This window comes from Gigantopelta aegis, chromosome 4 (assembly GCF_016097555.1).
Source record: "Gigantopelta aegis isolate Gae_Host chromosome 4, Gae_host_genome, whole genome shotgun sequence".
NCBI classification, from domain to species: Eukaryota; Metazoa; Mollusca; class Gastropoda; order Neomphalida; family Peltospiridae; genus Gigantopelta; species Gigantopelta aegis.
Window position 1 is genome coordinate 52,688,199 of NC_054702.1, and position 23,583 is coordinate 52,711,781.

The 23,583-nt window shown below is 37.4% G+C and overlaps 1 protein-coding gene across 1 annotated transcript; it reads left to right on the top strand.

Moving 5' to 3' along the window:
* Window positions 1–2,654: 2,654 nt before the first annotated feature.
* LOC121369881 lies at window positions 2,655–12,672 on the top strand (the record flags this gene model as incomplete). Its single annotated transcript, XM_041494959.1, has 7 exons — window positions 2,655–2,781; window positions 4,375–4,600; window positions 5,115–5,209; window positions 5,867–5,985; window positions 8,845–9,033; window positions 10,722–10,871; window positions 12,541–12,672. Coding segments are annotated over 6 exons (906 nt in total), but the record flags the coding sequence as incomplete, so codon positions are not given.
* Between the last annotated feature and the right edge of the window lie 10,911 nt (window positions 12,673–23,583).

A 23,583-nucleotide genomic window follows, 5' to 3' on the forward strand; every position in this document is an offset into this window, starting at 1 on the left:
TAGAAATAGAAATAGGAGTAGAAATGGTGGTGTTGATTGTAGTCCACAGAATAGGTAGTCCTAACCGAGTGGTAGACCCATGCAACCCGATACGATCCTAATTTGATGTTTGGTCTAACTTATGAATATTGTATATAACTTCTGGAAAAGATGCTGAACTTTATGTTATGTATAATCATGTACGATATAAAAACGTGTGATACTTGCATACCATATCGCTATATTAGGACTTGTCCCTATGCTTGTAAATGTGTATCAAAGTACTGATGGTATCGCTAACGATCTCGACTAAATTATGTTCTCGGGTACAGAATACAAAATAGTAATCAAACACTGTTGTACATACAGATATATGTTTGCTTCAAACTGATTTTCATGACATTGAAAACAAGAAGATGTCATCATGATCTTCTAAATTCTTCAAAACAAACAACGCAAACAGCATGTCAACTTTTACTTCCGCGTTTACATGTGACGTCAAACTTTGAGCCACGTTTACACGGTTTCTGACCATGCTAAGTAGGTTTTCGCGTGTGACGGCTAATATATATATATATGTATATGTGTGTGTGTGTGTGTGTGTGTGTGTATGTGTGTCTGTCTGTCTGTCTGTCTATCTATCTATCTATCTATATATATCTATATCTATATATATATATATATATATATATATATATATATATATATATATATATATATATAATAATAATAATAATAATTAAGAAATGTTTTATTGAATGACGCACTCAACACATTTTATTTACGGTTATATGGCGTCAGATATATGATTAAGGACCACACAGATTTTGAGAGGAAACCCGCTGTCGCCACTACATGGGCTACTCTTTCCGATTAGCAGCAAGGGATCTTTTATTTGCGCTTCCCACAGGCAGGATAGCACAAACCATGGCCTTTGTTGAACCAGTTATGGATCACTGCTCGGTGCAAGTGGTTTACACCTACCCATTGTGCCTTGCGGAGCACTCACTCAGGGTTTGGAGTCGGTATCTGGATTAAAAATCCCATGCCTCGACTGGGATCCGAACCCAGTACCCTACCAGCCTGTAGACAGATGGCCTCACCACGACGCCACCGAGGCCGGTCTAATAATAATTAATGCTTGGCTGGAGGCTAGAGTTCTAAAAATGCGTTATAACGAACAAATATAATCATATCACGATTCCTTCAGTTGTGAACGTTCAAAGTTTTTTCTCAAAGCCCTGCTCACTGCAATAATGATAAATTCATTATGAATATTTTGTTGTCAGTTTATGGCATTGTCGTGCTTGCAGCGCCTGACCCTAGCTGTCTGCAGGCAAGCGACACATGGTGTGCAAGAAAAAAACACCACCTAGAAACAATCTAATGTTGGAGAAATTTAATGCAGACACATTACTATAATTATTCTTAGTTATTTTAGAGATTCCGCCCTACCCATGCAATTCTTGAGACAACACCTGCACTGCCCCTCAGTGTGGGGGCGATATGTAACCCAGTGGTATAGCGCTCGCTCGATGCGCGGTCGGTGTGGGATCGATCCCCGTCGGTGGGCCCATTGGGCTATTTCTCGTTCCAGCCAGTGCACCACGACTGGCATATCAAAGGCCGTGGTATGTACTACCCTGTCTGTGGGATGGGGCATATAAAAGATCCCTTGTTGCTAATCGAAAAGAGTAGCCCGTGAAGTGGTGACAGTGGGTTTCCTCTCTCAATATCTGTGTGGTCCTTAACATGTCCAACGCCATATAACCGTAAATAAAATGTGTTGAGTGCGTCGTTAAATAAAACATTTCTTTCTTTCTTTCTTCTTGGTGTAAAACGCAGCACACCACTTTATATGATTTATGTACCATATACAGGAAAACCCCCCAATAGGAGAATGTGTCCACTGAGGTGGTTGGATCATACGACGCCTGCATGTCAGGCGAGCACTTCACCGCCTGGACAAGATCCCGCTCTGGAAGCCGGCATAACGATGCCAACCCAATACCTAGAAAGGGGATCTAACTCAGTCTACAGATCCATTATCTGTTTGTTTCTTTTTTCCGGCACAATAGGTGTCCCATAACTGGCATATCAAAAGCCGTGGTATGTGGTCCTGTGGGTGGGAAAGTACATATAGAAAATCCTTTGCTGCTAATAGAAAAAAAAAGTATGGTGTGTTTCCTCTGAAAACTGTCAAAATTAATAAATGTTTGACATCCAGTAGGTAATGTGCTCAAGTGGTATCGTTAACTATCTATCAGCCTTGAGCCCAGTGGCTTAACCACTACACTACCGAGCCCGGTGATGGATTCAAGTTTGTTTTGTTTAACGACACCTCTAGAGCATAATGATTTATTAATGATCGGTTATTGGATGTTAAACATTTGGTCATTTTGACATATAGTCCTAGAGAGAAACCCGCTACATTTTTTTCCATTAGTAGCAAGGGATCTTTTATATGCTCCATCCCATAGGCAGGATAGCATATACCACGGCCTTTGACATACCAGTCATTGAACGAAACAAAAGCCCCTGGATCCACGAACGAGAATCGATCCCAAATCGACCGCGCACCAAGCAAGCGTTTTGCCACTAGGCCACGTCCACCACACGTTGATGAATTAAGATAAATATCAATATTTATTTCAGCCACCAGCGGAGCGGTCCCGTGTCCACATGGTCTGCCGCCTGAAGGTGGAAGAGTCCAACCGAACAGATTGAAGGGGGATCAGCCTCTCTACTGGCTGGATGTGGGCGCCGTTAAATACGGATTCGCACCTGGCCACACCTACTCATGTAAGTATACCCGTCAATACCCCTTAATGTGATGCTGAATGTTTTAAAAAAAACTTTAAAAATAACAATTAATAAAAAATTGCCCGTAATAGGTATTTAAAGGGTCATTCCTGAGTTTGCTGCAATTTTAAACATGTTATCGACTAACATACTTTTTAACAAATGTAATTACATATCAAATATATTTTTCTGCATAAAATATTAGTGACTGTATATTAAACATATTTCTGATCATTCTAATATTTGTACTAGGTTAAATTTCATTTATTTCCTAAAATATCTTTTTTTCGTACGTACGAAATTATTTGAAGACAAAACCTAGTTTGGGTTTCTTGCAAATATTAAGACGACCAGAAACACATTGAATATACAGACACTGATATTCTAAACAAGAAAATATATTTAATGTGTAACTTTAATCGCAGAAATATTTTATTAGTCAGAAATATCTTACAATGCAGCAAACTCAGGAATGTCCCTTTAAGAGCCTGTATGCTGTGTCAGTGGAATTAAAATGATTTTAATAATTGAACTTAAATCGGATCTTACTGCCTTTTCGTCATAATCACTGTTAACTGCCAACGCCAACGCCAATTTGTGTCCAGTTTACCTTTCGTCGCAGTTTTTCCGAATACGACGAGGCTCGATAAGAGTTGTCAAATTTATGTCAGAGGTGATTTGGTTGGTGAAATGAAAGGGCATCTGGACACGCAAAAACAACAACAAAACATTGTCTTTTATCATTGTACTGATGGAGACGTTCGAATAGTTAGTATTGGTAATGTTAGTTATACTGATTTCAGTTAGGCCTGTGAATGACATGGCGTCTCATTGTATAAACCAGAAACCAAAATGGTAACAGACGCATAAGTATTGTTACAATTTTTGTATGTGCCTACCGGACCTCTGAACGGCAAAACCGTATTCCCTTATCAAAATTGTATCTGTGCACAAGGTACCGGCCTCGGTGGCGTCGTGGTTAGGGCATCGGTATACAGGCTAGTAGGTACTGGGTTCGGATCCCAGTCAAGGCATGGGATTTTTAATCCAGATACCGACTTCAAACCCTGAGTGAGTGCTTCACAATGCTCAATGGGTAGGTGTAAACCGCTTGCATCGACCAGTGATCCATAACTGGTTCAACAAAGGCCATGGTTTGTGCTATCCTGCCTGTGGGAAGCGCAAATAAAAGATCCCTTGCTGCTAATCGGAAAAAGTAGCCCATGTAGTGGCAACAGCGGGTTCCTCTCAAAATCTGTGTGGTCCTTAACCATATGTCTGACGCCATATAACCGTAAATAAAATGTGTTGAGTGCGTCGTTAAATAAAACATTTCTTTCTTTCTGTGCACAAGGCAGTCGAAAGGATTTCGGTAAAGTCGTGACTGCTTCCATGACCAACTATCAGGTGCTCGTCCTTAAGAGGACCGCCACTAACCTAGGATACCCATAACAGGATATTTCACCCCTCCTGCATCGCCTTTAAGATGACTGCCACCCTCAGACTAGCTTAGAAAAGCCAAACTTGCATATAGAGCTCTTCTAAAAACTAGGTTAATAGAGAGAAAGAAATGTTTCTTATTTTTGTTTTTAGTAAACGTGTTAGCAAGTGACCCTCTGAGACCTTTCAGTGACGCGATCCTCACAATCCACCCTGAAGAAACCAGTCAGTGCGGAAGTGGATCGTTTGAGCTGGACACTAGCGACCTCTACCAGCCGACTCACTGTCCGGGGGTCCTCATCACAAACAGGAAACAACCCATGCAAATGTTGCCGTCTTTCCTCTGGAAAGCACCCGACTGTGGGTGTGTGCTTGTAAGGTGAGAAGCACAAAGTTAAAGTACAGTAAAAAAAACCCAACCCCAACTCCCTCCAACAAAAATTCCCCAACATCAAAAAAACAACAACCCAACAACAACTAAAACAACTAAAACAACAAAACACCCCCCACCAAACCCCCCACCAACAACAAAGAACACACACAAATCATACAAAAACAAAAAGACCCCCCCCCCCCCCACAACCCTCCCCCACACAAAACTAAACACATTCTCAAATGCACAATAAAAAGAAAACCCTTTAAAATGATCATATAGATATAGACGTAAACGCTGTAAAGTATAACGAACATCTCAAATCATATCCTGTTAATGTTATACTTTAGGAATGGATTAATTTAAAATTAAAAACTACTCTGTAAATAAGTGTTTTTTATGTTTTTGTTTGTTTGATTGCTTATTTTTTTAATTATAGAAAATTGATTATCTCTGCCATATGATTTTATTTTTAGCAGCAATAGCAAGATTATTTGATATGAGAGAGATTTGCTTTCAGAGCCACCGTGATCCGAGACGGTTCTGTATACTACCGAGACAAGTCATCAACTTCCGGCCACCTTTCCAGACGTATATGTCTTAAGTATGCAAAAGGTTAGTTACATTTTAACATATAGCACAGAAATGAAGAAATTTAGTGAACGTTTAACAATAAAATAAAAGTCTATTCAACAAAGCATTTTGAAAAATAAAATTATGATACGGATTATAGAAACAGATTAAAATTACTTTGTAAAACATTACTGTATTAAAGTCGAATCCGTGTAATCTGATCTGAGCCCCGTTTCACAAAGCGACCTTAGCCCTAAGATCACCGTAAGTACTTATGCACTAAGGTGATCTTAATGCTACGATCGCTTCGTGGAACGGGGCCCTGATCTGATGTACTACAATCGTAATTCGAACTTTGTCATGGGGGTGACATTTAACTAAATTTACACGTTATTCAGATATTAACGTGATTTGATTCATAACATTATACATGCATTTTAAGCATTTCCAAATTTCAGTAATTTCATTAAGATAATTAGTGATCGTTCTATTAAAAATCAATTGTTTTTTAAGCGATTTTCCGCGGCATATTAGTATGCTGTGTCATCCGTGTATTCATTTTTTTTTTTTTACTTTTCAGTGCGCCTTGAAATAATTGTAAATTTTAAATTTTGAAAAACGCCGAAATAGAATGCAATCTTTTTTCCTCCTATACATGACAAGGTATCTATTGCGTCTTATTTGATCGTCTGTTAACAGATGACTTAACGACTGTGTCAGCCAAAAGATTTCTTCAAAGAACCAACATCAAAGGAAGTCCTTCAGAACCAGTAATGTCACCGCCAAATCCACGCACAACAGCAGTCGTAAAAGAAAAGGTAAATGTCCAGATGAACATAACAAAACCAAAGACGAAATTTCCAGAGATGTCGACAAAGTAGTCAAATATACTGGACGTCAAAAATAAATAAAGAAAGAAATGTTTTATTTAACGCCGCACTCAACACATTTTATTTACGGTTATATGGCGACAGACATATGGTTAAGGACCACACAGATGTTGAGAGAGAAACCCACTGTCGCTATTTCATGGTCTACACTTTTCGATTAGCAGCAAGGGATCTTTTATATGCACCATCCCACAGACAGGGTAGTACATACCACGGCCTTTGATATACCAGTCGTGGTGTACATCTAACAGAATTGTTTTGAGCTAACGATAGACAAACACGTTATAAAAGACACAGAAGCTATTGTTTCAAAGGGACATTTCATAGTTTGCTGCAATGTTTAAGATGTTATCGACTAACAGCGAATTTTTAACGATTGTAATTAAATTTCATTTTATTTCCTAAAATATATATTTTTTGTACGTACGAAATTATTTGAAGACAGAATCCAGTTTGGGCTTCTTACAAATATTAACAAAACCATAAACACATTGAATATACAGACACTGATATTCTAAACAAGAAAATATATTTAATACGTAAGTTTAATCGTAGAACTATTTTATTAGTCGGAAACATCTTACAATGCAACAAACTCGGGAATGTCCCTTTAAAAATGTAATGACATTTTGTGGAGTGCGTTGTTTGTTAATGAAATCTGGTTTGATATATATATTTTTTTATTACAGGAATTAATGTGAAACATATTAAATGTATTATAGTTTCTTTTGGCGTTCATTATATATGCAGGGATGGGACATAGCCCAGTGGTAAAGTGCTCGCTTGATGCGCGGTCGGTTTGGGATCGATCCCCGTCATTGGGCTATTTCTCGCTCCAGCCAGTGCACCACGACTTGTACATCAAAGGCCGTGGCATGTGCTATCTTGTTTATGGGATGGTGCATATAAAAGATCCCTTGCTGCTAATCGAAAATAGTAGCCCATGAAGTGGCGATAGCGGGTTACATTCCTCAATGTCTGTAAACATATGTGCGACGCCATATATAAAATAAAATGTGTTGAGTGCGTCTTAAATAAACCATTTCCTTCCTTATATATGCAAATGAGTCAGATTAACGGTTCCATGCCATAGGACGTAGATACTTAGATACAGGCATCATAGTAAATCAACTCAATTGTGGGGACTCCGTATTCGCATGGACTTATGCTTGTTTAGCGCAAACAATCAATGATACATATTTTAATGATCCAAAATACCTAAAGAAAAAGTGCAGAACTAAGAACGAAAACAAAATTATATCAATTAATTCCATTACAATATATTTCTTTTATAACACTGCACACTCTTTGTTTGTTTCTTTGTTTATTTGTTGTCGAATGACCTTTTGAACCGAACGCGTTTACAAACAGTAAATTTCAGTGAAAAGTGAAATATGTGATGAACGTCATACTATGAATCACGGACCTCCATCATTCATGTGCCGTCTCGATAACGTGAAGTACTTTGTGCGTCGTGGTTTATATCATGTAAAACATGTCACCACATAGGCCATTGGGTTTAAGTCTTGTTAAGCTGATGAATTCGTGTAATTGTGTCGCCTTCAAATCCAGGGTGGATATACAGCAACAGCTTCTCTCATTACCAACTATTCATTCAGAATATTTCGGCGTATTGCGATTTCTACGAGTGGCTCGCAAGTGTGATTGCAGCGGATAAATATAATCGTAATTACTTATGCGCCAAAAGGCCGTGTCACACAGGCTGCCAAAGAGTGCACTAATGGTTTGAAAGTTATACATTTTTATGTATATAATGACATAGCGGCAACTTGGTCTTATTGTAAAGAAAAAACAAAACAAAACAATTAAAGATTTTAACACAATTATCTGAAGATAAAGATAGCACTGAGAACTAGGTACGATTGTAGTTACTAAGTTTGTATCGATATATCCACACATATCGAAACAAGCGTCTGAATTTACCGAGACCATAGGCGTACATAGGATTTTGAAAAGGGGGGTTCCAATACATAGGATTTTGAAAAGGGGGGTTCCAAAATAGATTGCAGACATATTGGGCATATATTTCTATGTTGAGTAAATATAATAATGTCAGATATCATGTCAGATATATTAAATTATTAAAAAAAAGCGATTTCGGGGGGGGGGGGGGGGGGGGGGGTTCGGTCGAACCCATCGAACCCCCCCCCCCCTATGTACGCCCATGGAAAAAACTATCAATTCGCCAACTACAGGGCGTCCAACATATCAAAAAGGAAGGAAATGTTTTATTTAACGACGCACTCAACACATTTTATTTACGGTTATATGGCGTTGGACATATGGTTAGGGACCACATAGATATTGAGAGAGGAAACTGGCTGTCGCCACTTCAAGGGCTACTTTTTTTCGATTACCAGCAAGGGATCTTTCATATGCACCATCCCACAAACAGAATAGTACACGCCACGGCCTTCGTTACACCAGTTGTGGAGCACTGGCTGGAACGAGAAATAGCCCAATGGGTCCACCGACGGGGATCGATCCTAGACCAACCACGCATCAAGCGAACGCTTTACCACTGGGCTACGTCCCGCCCCCTACCAAAAAGGCGTCTGCTTTAGAAAGAAAAGTCTAGGTTGAAAATGGGAACGTTTTAGACTTGTTCCATCTTGACAAGGGGACGAGGGAAACATAGTGATAAGGTGAAGGGTAGAATGGGAAACAAATACTTCATTTAAGCCACACCCTACACCCTTGCATTACCATTCTCTGCCACGTTTTAATGTATGGACTGGTATTCTGTAAATGCATCTATTTTCACAGACACCCAGGAGAGAAAGAGTAAACCTTCTGTGTGATCTTTCTGTGGAGTACGACGGAGCTGATCTGTTGAGGAGAAAGGTTTTTCTGAAGCGTCGAGGACTGAAACATCTCACCAGTATCCAGTTGATCAGACTGGAGCTAGCGATCAATCAGAGGATCAGAGACATCAGACAGTGTTGTGCACTTCAAGTGAGTTACGAAGCACCTGATTTGTTAATATTTTAAGTGTGTTAAAAAGCACCCGATTGGTTAATACATATTGACAGACATCTTGAAGTTTTTTTCTTATTTAAAGTCATATTTACCATCTGTTGATGTATCTAAACATCGTTAATTTTGAAAGGAAACCCGTTATTATGATTAAGGAAACTAACTTTTGAATATTCGAAATTTAATGAAGAATACTCATTATGATTTGTACCAAGATCTACGTCTCTGGAGATGGACAGTTGACGGTAACATTGCGGTGGTAACTCCATATCCATCGCATATCCATAGAAAATGCAGTTTTACAAAGTTACTAAAACGTTGCTATACCTCCCCCAAGAAAAAACAAAGGACAACCAAAGAACCAAACAAAAACAACAACAAACAACCGACATTATAAATTCAGACTGTCAGGTCAATACAAGTTGGCAGAAATAGAGTTGATGGATTTTAAATTGCAAAACAAACGTCGTCAGTATTGTAATTCCTTGAGGATGTCATATAACACTTTTGTTTTTAAAATATTAACTTTTCAAACCGCAATTTTCGCCATTTCATTTAACAGAAAATCGAACTAAACTTTAGCCCAACAACCTCAAACGTTCTCTTTGAACATTGTCAAGCAAAATAAAAATTATTTGTATATTTGAAAACCATTAACTAGACTGGATATTTTTTGTTTCTAAAGCCTAAGGTTAAATGAAAAAAAAGTTTGTTTTGTTTCACGACACCACTAGAGCACATTGATTAATTAATCATCGGCTATTGGATGTCAAACATTTGGTATAACGTAAATGAATGTGATTATGATATGTTATGAAAGAAGGAAAGAAATGTTTTATTTAACGACGCACTCAACACATTTTATTTACGGTTATATGGCGTCAGACATATGGTTAAGGACCACACAGATTTTGAGAGGAAACCCGCTGTCGCCACTACATGGGCTACTCTTCCGATTAGCAGCAAGGGATCTTTTATTTGCGCTTCCCACAGGCAGGATAGCACAAACCATGGCCTTTGTTGAACCAGTTATGGATCACTGGTCGGTGTAAGTGGTTTACACCTACCCATTGAGCCTTGCGGAGCACTCACTCAGGGTTTGGAGTCGGTATCTGGATTAAAAATCCCATGTCTCGACTGGGATCCGAACCCAGTACCTACCAGCCTGTAGACCGATGGCCTAACCACGACGCCGGTCGGTATGCATACATTCACAATAAAAAAAAAAAAAAAATAAAGAGAATGTTTTATTTAACGACGCACTCAACACATTTTATTTACGGTTATATGGCGTCAGACATATGGTTAAAGACCATACAGATATTGAGAGGAAACCCGCTGTCGCCACTTCATGGGCTATTCTTTTCGATTAGCAGCAAGGTATCTTTTATATGCACCATCCCACAGACAGGGTAGTACATACCACGGCCTTTGATAATGGTTTACACCTAACCATTGAGCCTTGCGGAGCACTCACTCAGGGTTTGGAGTCGGTATCTGGATTAAAAATCTCATGCCTCGACTGGTATCCGAACCCAGTACCTACCAGCCTGTAGACCGATGGCCTGCCACGATGCCACCGAGGCCGGTATTGATATGTTATGATGCAAACTAGTCAAATTGTTCGCGAGCGCTCTCCGTTCTAAACACAACTCTTACTATTACAGCCGAGCGAGGCACGACAGGAGTGTGTTGATGACATCAGACGACGACGAATCGACCAGTTCTGCGGCGACGGACACCCGGACGTCCCCTTCACCACGGACAACACGGACTTCATGAAGCAGAGAGAGAAGAAACGTGTTGCTGGAGGCTAGGTACGAACGCGTCTTGATGTCATTGTTGACGATTACAAACGGTCTTAAAGGGACATTCCCGAGTTTGCTGCAATTTTGAAGATGGTATCGACTAACAGAGTCTTTTTAACGATTGTAATTACATATCAAATATATTTTTCTGCATCATATATTATTGGTTGTATATTAAATGTGTTTCTGATCGTTTTAATATTTGTACCAGGTTAAATGTCATTTTATTTCAATCTAATTAAAATTAGCTCCACTATTACATGTGGATCTAACAGCAGCCAGTTGGAGCTCATGTCCACCAATCAAATCCTTACTTGCAGAATCCTGCCAGTGATTTAAAAATAATTTGAAAACATTCCGAATTATCCTGAGGGTATACATGTTTCGTGTGAATTACGAATGCCTTAAACCATGTTTTATTTTATAAAATAAATAATTTGTAATGTAAAACTGAAGACTGATTTATTTTTTTATTTTTTTATATAAATAAATAAATAATTTTTAATGTAAAATTGAAGATTGATAACCCACCCCGTACGTGTTGGTATGGTTCGCTGTACTGCGGCCACTAAAATAGACTCGCCCGATATTTTTTGAATTTTTATGCTCCCAAATAACGTTATAAAAGGCGAAGTGTGATTGGTCAATATTTAAATTATTATTTACAGACGAAATGTTACCTGGACATTGGGGACTACGCAGTGTTGTTAGTTTTAAATCACTGGCAGGATTCTGCAAGTAAGGTTTTGATTGGTGGACATGAGCTCCAACTGGCTGGTGTTAGATCCACATGTAATAGTGGAGCTAATTTTAATTAGATTGATTTTATTTCTACGAAATTATTTTAAGACAAATTCCAGTTTGGACTTCTTACAAATATTAAGACGACCAGAAATGCATTGAATATATAGGCACTGATATTCTAAACAAGAAAATATATTTAATATGTAAGTTGAATTTTAGAAATATTTTATTAGTCGGAACCATCTTACAATGCAGCAAACTCAGGAATGTCCCTTTAATAATAGAATCCAACATTGTAGGTCTACCAAAATGCATAACTGAAAAGTATATGTGTGTGTTTGTTGGGTAGGATGAATTACTTGTAATGATTGACAGTGGATGGTGGTGATGATAACCACTTTCTATATTAATCGTTGTTTAGTGTTATGATTACATTTGTAATTCATATTTATAATCTATATAATTATGATTCTCTTATACTCTTTACTCTCTGCCAAAAAATCCAAAACAACAAGAAATAATGATTAGAAATTGATAAAAAAAAGAACTTAACAAGAGACAAAGAAAAATAATCACCGTTCCACCTTCCTAAAATCCCCCAACAAAAAACAAGAACAAAATAACATCCCCCGCAATTCCCCAAACCCCCCAAAACAACAAAACAACCAAAAACCAAAGGCAAAAGAAAAACAAAACAAAGTTTAAAACCCCACTCTCCCTCAAAACCCTACAACAAACACACCCCAAATAAAAAACACACAAAAACAACAACAAAAAACACCCACAACAATAACAAACAAACAACAGACAAAACAAACAAAAAAGCCAAAACAAAAGCAACAACAACAACAACAACAACAACAACAATAAAACAAAACAAAACAATGAACAAAGAAGAAAAAAGTCACATCAGCTAAACTGATCCCATTTTCAGGTGAACCCCGATATAACTGCTTTAACGAGACTTCAAGGAACTTAAACGTGCTGTCATTACATCCAGCCGCTGTCTCGCGTGATGAATCGGACCCCGTAAACGACATCCTTGATTTCCCGTCGGAGATCATGCAGGTATTAAAACATAATTTGTCGTGTTTGTCTGTTAACAGATGTTATACAATTATGAGGAAACAAAATCTCCACTTAAATCTAAAGTAAATGAATAACCATCATAAGTTAATTAAAACCTGAACATTTTCTTTAAATTTTAATGTTTTAATTTTAAACAATGTCATTTATTATATACGTTTACCGGCCTCGGTGGCGTCGTGGTTAGGCCATCGGTCTACAGGCTGGTAGGTACTCGGTTCGGATCCCAGTCGAGGCATGGGATTTTTAATCCAAATACCGACTCCAAACCCTGAGTGAGTGCTCCGCAAGGCTCAATGGGTAGGTGTAAACCACTTGCACCGACCAGTGATCCATAACTGGTTCAACAAAGGCCATGGTTTGTGCTATCCTGCCTGTGGGAAGCGCAAATAAAGGATCCCTTGCTGCTAATCGGAAAGAGTAGCCCATGTAGTGGCGACAGCGGCTTTCCTCTCAAAATCTGTGTGGTCCTTAACCATATGTCTGACGCCATATAACCGTAAACAGAATGCGTCGTTAAATAAAACATTTCTTTCTTTATTATACACGTTCCTGATGTAAACTGCTGTGATGGTATATTTACATATACATGTATGTGATTAGTGATTTTATTGACAGAATTAACTATATAATGATTTATAAACAAAAAACGTAATAAAGCTATATTCAATAAATATTATATATTAAGAGGATTCAAAATAGTACTAGTATCTAAATTCCTTTTTTTCAAAATACCATATGCTGTTATGTCGTGCCCCCAATCATACCTCTTCCCCCAACACTTGGTCCTTTTATATTTTCATGTCACACCATGTAACACAATTCATAGACAATGTGGTTTCCCTTATTTAGGTGGTCCCCAATATAAAATCCTCACTACTGTTTGATGCATCTGATGAATCAGTAATTGACATTCATTGTCTTTCTATCATAGTCTACAACAATGACATCAACACCGATTCCAAACAGTTCAGGCATAACACCCAGACTCCAAATGATTACACCTGCTAAAAGAACAGTGTATTTAGAAGATGTCAAGGACAGAATAAAATCAAGAACAAACACTGGAACTGTGAAACTGAGAAACAACACTGAAACTGGAAAATCAAGACCAAATACTGAAACTGAAAAACTGAGAAAAAACACTGAAACTGAAAAATCAAGAACAAACAATGAAGCTGAAAAATCAAGAATAAAGCCTGAAGCTGTGAAATCAGTAATACAGTCTAGAACTGTGAAATCAGGAATAAATCCCGGAACTGTGAAATCCCAAACAAACAAAGGCACTGTGAACAAAGGGACCATGGCGATTAGAAGTCAAAGAGATCATCTGGAGTCCTCGCCCCCACATCCCGGGAAGTCATCAACACAGAGCAGCGTCCACGACTTCATCGGAGGTACGCACCGACTTCAGTCCTTGAATGGGTGGGTGATTGGGAGAAAAGGTTGTACGTGGGACAGGGGCAATAGGGCGTTGAAGAATGGAATTTGACAACAAAAACATTTTGAAAATATTATTCAAATCAATTTCAACAATACGTATTTCTGATAAAAAAACCCACAAGTTTTTCAAATTTTGAAAAAGAGTTTATGGTTGTGCAGTATCAGGGACAATAGAACGCCGAACAAAAGAATTTGACAAGAAAAGCCTTTTGAAAATATTGCTGAAAACAATTAGAGCATAACATTTCTGAAAGAAATATCAAGTTTTGAAAAGAAATTTTCTTACACACCCATTGGCGAGAACACCATGCGTTATTATTTATAACACATGGTTGTTTACACATGTACGTGTATTAGCAATTTCAAAACATACGACTGGCTGCTCCTAGGTGATGACCAGGTCACCACTGCCATACACATCCAATGAAAAACTACACGATGAATCGATTACATTGCGACGTATAGTTAACCTGACAATCATGGGTCTGTCATACGTAAGCTAGCTACAAGTGCAACGGCTGTAAATAACTTTTAGTAGAAAAAGATGTTAAAATTTGCTTAAAACCTGGTTTTTGAGGATATGTAAGAAATAGAATAATACATTCGTGTCCGTTAGATACCATTTATCTCACAACTCGTTGTTTAAAAACGTATCAAACTCGATTTCGCTCGTTAAAAACATTTTAAAATAACTCGTTGTGAGATAAATTTGTATCTAACGGCTACTCATGTATTATTCTCTGTATAATACTTAAAGGGACATTCCTACGTTTGCTGCAATTTTTAAGATGTTATCGACTAACGGAGACTTTTTGACGACTGTAATTACATATCAAATATATTTTTTCTGCATAAAATATTACTGGCTGTATATTAAAAGTGTTTCTGATCGTTCTAATATTTGTACTAGGTTAAATTTCATTTTATTTCCTAAAAAAGAATTTTTCGTACGTACGAAATTATTTGAAGACAAAATCCAGTTTGGGCTTCTTACAAATATTAAAACGACTTGAATATACAGACACTGATATTCTAAACAAGAAAATATATTTAATATGTAAGTTTAATCGTAGAAATATTTTATTAGTTTGCAACATCTTACAGTGTAGCAAACTCGGGAATGTCCCTTTAAAAATATATAATATAGACACCGCTTCCTTCAAATCACAGCCCAAATTAGCCTAACTCGTATCGTGTTTACTTTTAGTTCTGAAGGACCGGGCGTGGCGACTGGAACTAAGTTTGAAGTGTTGTATTGAAGGACTAGAGCTGGGTAAAAAACTTCATGACAGTTTTGGTGGAATCTGGACCGCGTGCAGTATCCATGGAAACAGCTTCAAGTCGACGCTGAAGCGAGGACGCAAGATCTGTCACTCAAATTACATGAAATGTTGTCTGGAAGGCGGACTTCGGTTTGTAACAAAACACATTTCTTACTAATACATCTGCACCATCATTTCAAATAGGTCCTTAACGGCGTGTTCTACCATCATTTTACATAGGCCATTAACGTCGTTTTCTACCATCCACACCTGTAGTACTCCTATATTTGTTGTTACCTTATAAATGGTTAATTACTATATATTAATCATTTTCATGTTATTTCGGGGTGTTTTCTTTGCCTATTTTTGTTTTGCTTTTCCTTTCTTGCTATTTCAAATGTTGTCGTTATTTTGTCAGTTATGTTTCATTATTTTCCATTCCTCTCGTTAATTTCTATTTTATTTCTTTCAGACACATGTATTGTCATACATGTATTTGATAATACCTGGATGATTGTTTTGTAATATCGTAGTGATCAGTTATGAACCTAGGACGTCTTGATTGAGAGTGCCATGTAACATTGTAATCTATTGCATTTCGATAAACAAGACTGCCTAATCCAAATCCACTCAAATAATGACTTCACCGAAATCCACACCTTGTGATATATTTATGCAAACGAAGATCCCAGGAAAATGATTCATTTACAATTTTATTTGCGTACATGAAATAAATTCATTATAATAGTAGTACGATGTAAAACTCAAATTTCTTCTCCAGTAATATTTATTAGAGACGACCGTTCTTAATTGTTTATTTAAAGGGACATTCCTGAGTTTGCTGCATTGTAAGATGTTTCCGGCTAATAAACTATTTCTACGATTAAAGTTACATATTAAATATATTTTCTGGTTTAAAATATCAGTGTCTGTATATTCAATGTGTTTCTGGTCGTCTTAATATTTGTAAGAAGCCCAAATTAGATTTTGTCTTCAAATAATTTCGTACGTACGAAAAATTATATTTTTGGAAATAAAATGAAATTTAACCTAGTACAAATATTAGAACGATCAGAAACACGTTTAATATACAGCCACTAATATTTTATGTTGAAAAATATTTTGATATGTAATTACAATCGTTAAAATGTCTTCGTTAGTCGATAATATCTTAAAAAGTGCAGCAAACTCAGGAATGTCCCTTTAATAAATGCTACACAATAGTACACAGTTTGTATATATTTTTGTATATATTTCTTTTATTAGATCAAACCGAAACCGAAGGTTCCCACCGTTAGGAGGCCATAGTCTGAAACCAACAACCATTTCTACCAAAGATGACGCGGCAACCAACCCTGCCACGACATTTACACCTGTCTCAAACTCCAGCAGACCATTTTCCAGGACAGGCAAAACACCCGCTGACGACATTTTGCCCGGCTCTACTGTAGGTCCAACAAAAACAATATATATTGACAGAAGCTATGGACAGGTGAAAATCCCGAGGAAAAGGAATAAACATACTAATCAAAAGGTTGATGACGATGACGATGATAGTGATGATGATGATGATGATGATGACGACGACGACGATGATGATGATGATGATGATGATGATCGTGCGAAAGAAGATATTGTAAGACATGTTCCACCTGAAAAACATACTGATAATCAAGACGATGATGATGACGAAAATGGTGATAAAGACGGTTCAAAAATAACTGATGACGAATCCACTGAAAAAACTGAAAAGCAAAAAAGACGTATTCCTTCCAGTTTAAAGCGGAAACAAAGGGTACAATCGAAATCTTCATCCTATCAAAACCCAACAAAGAATCTTTTTAAATCGACTTCATCAGAGGCAAGAAACAAGAGAGAAAGGAAAGATGATTCCGAACGAAGAGGAAAGGGAAACAAACGACATCAGCGAAGACGAAAGAAGAAATCCAAAGGACGACACAGTAGAAAACACCCGAAAAGACATCATAATTCAAGATTATATTCCAGCACATTGAGTGTCACGACTGAAGTATAGCAGGTGTTATTGTAATTGTGTATGATTAACCCGTTCACCCTTTCCGTTCTTCAATGTACCATTCATTTGGCTCAAACTGCCTGTCCAAAGTGGTTCAAAGGGTTAAATAAAGTTCGGCTACCCGATGCGTGTATAGCGTTGCCATGAAGTTAAGAATCTCCCGACTTTGTAGAAGCTTGAGTCATACTTTTAAAGTTTGATATCATGTGCATGAAGCCAGTTCTAAACTAAGAATGAGGCGAGAGGTGGGGTGGGGCGGGGAATAAGATGTTTTAGTAGATCTAAGTCATACAATGTCAGCTGACATTATGATACAGTCGCGTGTGCAGGGGGAGGGTTTTGAAGGTCGAAGCCACGCCCTTCTTAAGCACACTTTCTTTTTTTTTCAATATATTTTCGGGGGAGCATGAATCGACCCCGTATAAACTCCGGTTGCCACAGTGAAGACACCATCTGCCAACATTCCTGCACACGAGGCTGTGGTAGTGTAGTTGAGACAGAAAACTTACACGGCAAAGTTAAGCTGGTCTTGGATATAACTACGATGGTGGTAGTAGTAGTAGGCTTTTTATATGCATTTTGTTTATTATTGTATATACTTCAGATCATGACTTTTGTGACTGTGACATTATTTGAGTTAATAAAATAATAAAACTGATTTACGAATTGTTTTTCTTAGCCTTCAAAGTCTGCCAGAAGTATTTCTTATATTATATATGTTGTAATCCAAGATTATCCCCCCCCCCCCCCCCCACGGATGGGTGGGTGCTGTAGGGTGGCCCGTGCCGGGTGATCTATTCCAAATTCCGCCTCCCGGGGACCAACGGCTGGCAATGTCCCGTGATAGACATATCTGAACCTTAACTGGAAGGATGAAAGGAAATGTTTTATTTAACGACGCACTCGACATTTTATTTACGATTATATGGCGTCAGACATATGGTTAAGGACCACACAGATATTGAGAAAGGAAACCCGCTGTCGTCACTTCATGGGCTACTCTTTTTCGATTAGCAGCAAGGGATCTTTTATATGCATCATCCCACAGACAGGATAGCACATACCACGGCCTTTGACATACCAGTCGTAGTGTACTGGATGGAGCGAAAAATATCCCAATCGGCCCATCGACGGGGATCGATCCCAAACCGACCGCGCATCAAGCAGCGCTTTACCATCGGGCTACGTCCAGCCCCCGAACCTTAATTGGATGTGTGGATTGACAGTCCAATCAATTAGTTCTACAGAGGTTATACCCAGGTTAGACGTGCCTGAACCTTAGGTGGATGTATGCACGGTGATCAACGGGTTTCCTATCTAATCTAAATAATTAAATATGATTATATGCAAAACAATAAAATCGAGATAGGGTCTTTACTTACTGGTATTATAAAAATAAAACATGAACCTTTTCAGTGGCGTGTGTGTGTGTGTATGTGTGTGTTTGTGTGTGTGTGTGTGTATGTGTGTGTTTGTGTGTGTGTGTGTGTGTGTTTGTTTGTGTGTTTGTGTGTGTGTGTATGTGTGTGTGTCTGTGTGTGTGTATGTGTGTGTGTTGTGTGTGTGTGTGTGTGTGTGTGTGTGTGTGTGTGTCCCCATCCACCCGGTGACTACGCAATTTATATTCAAATTCTCTGAAGGTATATTAATACAATGCCAATTGGACTAACCCTTTTAGTAACACTGCGACAATAAATGGGAAAATGAAAGCTATTCGTATCCTACGACTAATCATATGCAAATCGTATTCTACAGCAGAGTGTATTATGAGAAAATATCTTAAAATAGTAGTTGATGACATAAGACACACAACATTAATTAGCATTTTATTGTATATGCGATAGTCGTAATTTTAATACTTGCATTTTTTTCCCCCAAATCTGTGATACTTAAAATACCTTGAAAAAGTAAGCTGATAAATGAGTGTATACTTTTAATAGAATACAAGTGGAAACTAACGGTATTAATCAAACCTACGCTATTTGTTTATAACGGTCGGCGTGTCGTTGTTGGCAGAGTAATAAATCATGATGTGGTGTTTTGTATTACCGTGAATATCCTGGATGGAATTTTGTTTAGCAACATCCCTTACTTCATGTGTTTACGTCATCATACTGTTTTTAAAAGTTCAGTAAAAACATATTGAAATGTACCATTAAAATGCATAAAATGAGTTGGAAGCTAGACTTCAATTATGTTAATAGTTATTTACCACATTTCATTGAAAAAAAAGAGTTAAAGTTTGTTTTCTTTAACGACACCGCTAGAGCACATCGATTTAGTAATCATCGGCTATTGGGTGTCTTTTGTTAATTCTGACACATAGTCTTAGAATGGAAACCCGCTACATTTTTCCATTAGTAGCAAGGCATTTTTATTTGCACCATCCCGCACAGGATAGCACATACCACAGCTTTTGATATACCAGTTGTGGTGCACTGGCTGGAATGAGAAATAACGCAATGAGCCCACCGACGGGAATCGATCCTAGACCGATCGCGCATCAAGGGAGCGCTTTACCACTAGGCACGGTGATTTAAAAAAAAGATGTTCCAGTCTATTTTAAATGATCAATATAACTGTATGTAAAACAATAAAATCGAGACTGAGTCTTTAATTAATAGTAAAATAAAAATACAACATGACTTTTATGGATTTCATTCTATTAGACAGGATTTATAGTGGGGACGAACCACTTTTTCTTGGGGGATGGAGGGTGTGGAGTTGTGAGGCAGCCACACTGTCTATGATGAGTCGCCTTTTGGAGCGACAGGCAAATATATATGGGGGAGGGAAAAAGAGGTGGTTTTTGTTTTGTTTTGTCCCCATGCACCCCGTGGCTACGCCCGTGGTGTTAATGAGTTATATGTATAAAATTATATTCCAATTCTCTAAACGTATATTAATACAATGCCAACTAGACTGTCGCTTTTAGTAACACTGCAAAGATAAATAGGAAAATTAAAGCTATTTGTATCCTACGACTAATCGTATGCAAATCGTATTCTACAGCAGAGTGTATCGTGAGAACATAATTATCTTAAAATAGTAGTTGATGACATAAGAGACGCAACTTGTAACATTAATTAGCGTTTTATTGGATATATGCGATAGTCGTGATTTTAATACTTGCTTTTTGCCCCCGAACTTGTGATATTTAAAATACCTTTAAAAAAGTAGGCTGATAAATGGGGGTATAGTTTTAATAGAATATAATGAAACTAACCCTATTAATAAAACCTACGCTATTTGTTTATAACGGCCGGCGTGTCGTTGTTGGCAGTGTAATAAATCATGATGTAGTGCTATATATTACCGTGAATGTCCTAAATGGAATTTTGTTCAGCACCATCCTTTACATATTATGTTTATGTCAACATATTGTTTTTAAAGTACGGTAAAACATTGAACTATACTTTTAAAATGCATAAAACAAGTTGGAAGCGTGTGTAAATAGCTAGACTTAAATCGTCCTAAGAGGATTGAGCTAATAATTTATTTACCAAACGTTTTATTGAAATAAAAAGTTAAAGTTTATTTTCTTTAACGACACTACTAGAGCACATTGATTTATTAATAATCGGATATTGGATGTCAAATATTTGGTAATTCTGATATATAGTCTTAGAGAGGAAACCTGCTAAATTTTGCCATTGGTAGTACGGGATATTTTATATGAACCATCTCACAGACGGATAGCACGTACCACGGCCTTTGATATACAAGTTATATTTGGTTTTGTTTAACGATACCACTAGAGCACTAGCATTTATTAATCATAGGCTGTTGGATGTCAAATGTTTGGTAATTTTGACATATAGTCTTAGAGAAAAAACCCGCAACATTGTTTTTCGTTAGTAGCAAGGGATATTTTATATGCATCATCGCACAGCAAGGACAGCACATGCCACGGCCTTTGATATACCAGTCGTGGTGCACTGGCTGAAATGAGAAACAGCTCAATGGGTCCACCGACGGGGATCCATCTTAGACCGACCGCGCATCTAGCCACTGGCCTACGTCCCGCCCCTTTATCGCAATAAAGAAATTAATACGAATATTCTATTGTCGGATGACTGGTTAACGACCATTAATAGTCTGGTAAAGTAACAGCTCATAACTGGTTTCCAATATTGTCATTAAAGATGCACTAATTTCACTTGGAGCTACCAAGCAATACGTTTACCTGTCACAATCGTGGTGGAGCCGTGAGGTGATATTTCCTTTACCATCGTTTGACAGGAAATGATAGAAATGATCTGGATTGCTTCGAGTTCTTTGCCTGACATAAATCACTTATTGTTTGACATAATTTTGAAGAGATGAATTATCTACACTGACAGACGCAAATATAGATATGTCTAACGGAATGATCACTAAAACGGACAATAACCCTTACTAAAGTAGTTCACACAATGTTGTTTATACTATGTCAACAGTAATATATAAAAGAAGCACATTCACCCCAAAGCAAAGAATACACCATCGCCTTGAAAATCGCATTCACTGTGAAACAAATTGCGATTATTATGAAAGTATGGATTATGAATTATGGATGAATCTACTTACGTATAACACACACACACATACACACACACACACACACACACACACTAGCGCAGTCGGGGTGTGGCTGTGTGGGTCGAGGTGTATGTCTGGGGGAGAGATGTGGGGTTGGGGTGAGGGAGTGGATGAGGATAGGGACATGCCCCCAATCAGATCTTTCTTTCCCCACCTTTTATATTTGTTGCCCCCAAAGACAATGTGAGTGCCATCCCCCAAAATAAAATACTGGCTACCCTAATGAACACACATTTAGGGACTATTTCTTGTTCAAACCAGTGCACCACGACTGGTATAGCAAGGGCCGTGGTATGTACTATTCTGTCTGTGGAATCGTGCATGCAAAAGATAGAAAACTGTAGTGTGTTTCCGCTGTAAGACTATATAGTAAAATTACCAAATGTTTGACATCCAATAGCCGATGGTTAATGTATGAATGTGTTCTAGTGATGTCGTTAAACAAAACAAACTTTAACTTTCTGTTTGGAGAATACTGCATCAGTGACTGTTAGATACCATACATCTTACAACGAGATAGACGTATCTAACGAGCGAAAACGTGTTTTAAAACACGAGATATAAGTTTACGAACACAGAAACAGTAATATTCTACCGTATACATATACTGGAGAAACCTTTAAAAATATAACGTCTAACGAACGAAAACGTGTTTTAAAACACGAGATATAAGTTAACGAACACAGAAACAGTAATATTCTACCGTATACATATACTGAAAAAACCTTTAAAAATATAACGTCTAACGAGCGAAAACGTGTTTTAAAACACGAAATATAAGTTAACGAACACAGAAACAGTAATATTCTACCGTATACATATACTGAAAAAACCTTTAAAAATATAACATCTAACGAACGAAAACGTGTTTTAAAACACGAGATATAAGTTAACGAACACAGAAACAGTAATATTCTACCGTATGCATATACTGAAAAAACCTTTAAAAATATAACGTACATGCAGTTAACAAATAAAACCTAGTGTGCTTGAACGATTAATTACTAGTATACGCCATAATAACAAATGATTTCGAAAGTGTTAGTTTCAGTTGACAGTTTGGCTTAGACATCTAGGTATCAATGTGGATATTGGCAGATGATAGCACAAATCTCCCACAATGTTCTCAATGTGATAGATGATAACACAACTACATCCGCTAGTATAATCATAATATTATTATGAGGAAACATTCAACAACATTTGATTTACCAAAAGTAATATTCCAAAACAGAATCTCGAAGGAGACTTTAGGCTATATACATGTACCTTTAAGATCAATCAAAATACATACATATAAATATATATGTGGTCATAAGATATTATTAATAGGACCATAAACCTTTTAATTGCTACCTGCTAAAATTATGTCAAGGGCTATAATTAGGTCTCATTAATCGTATATCAATCTGGGTGACACCAGTTTTGATTTGTGATCATAAGACAAGTTAAAATTTTGTTTAACGACACCACTAGAGCACATTGATTTATAAATCATCGGTTATTGAATGTGAAACATTTGATAATTTTGACATATAGTCTTAGAAAGGAAACACGCTATATATTTCCA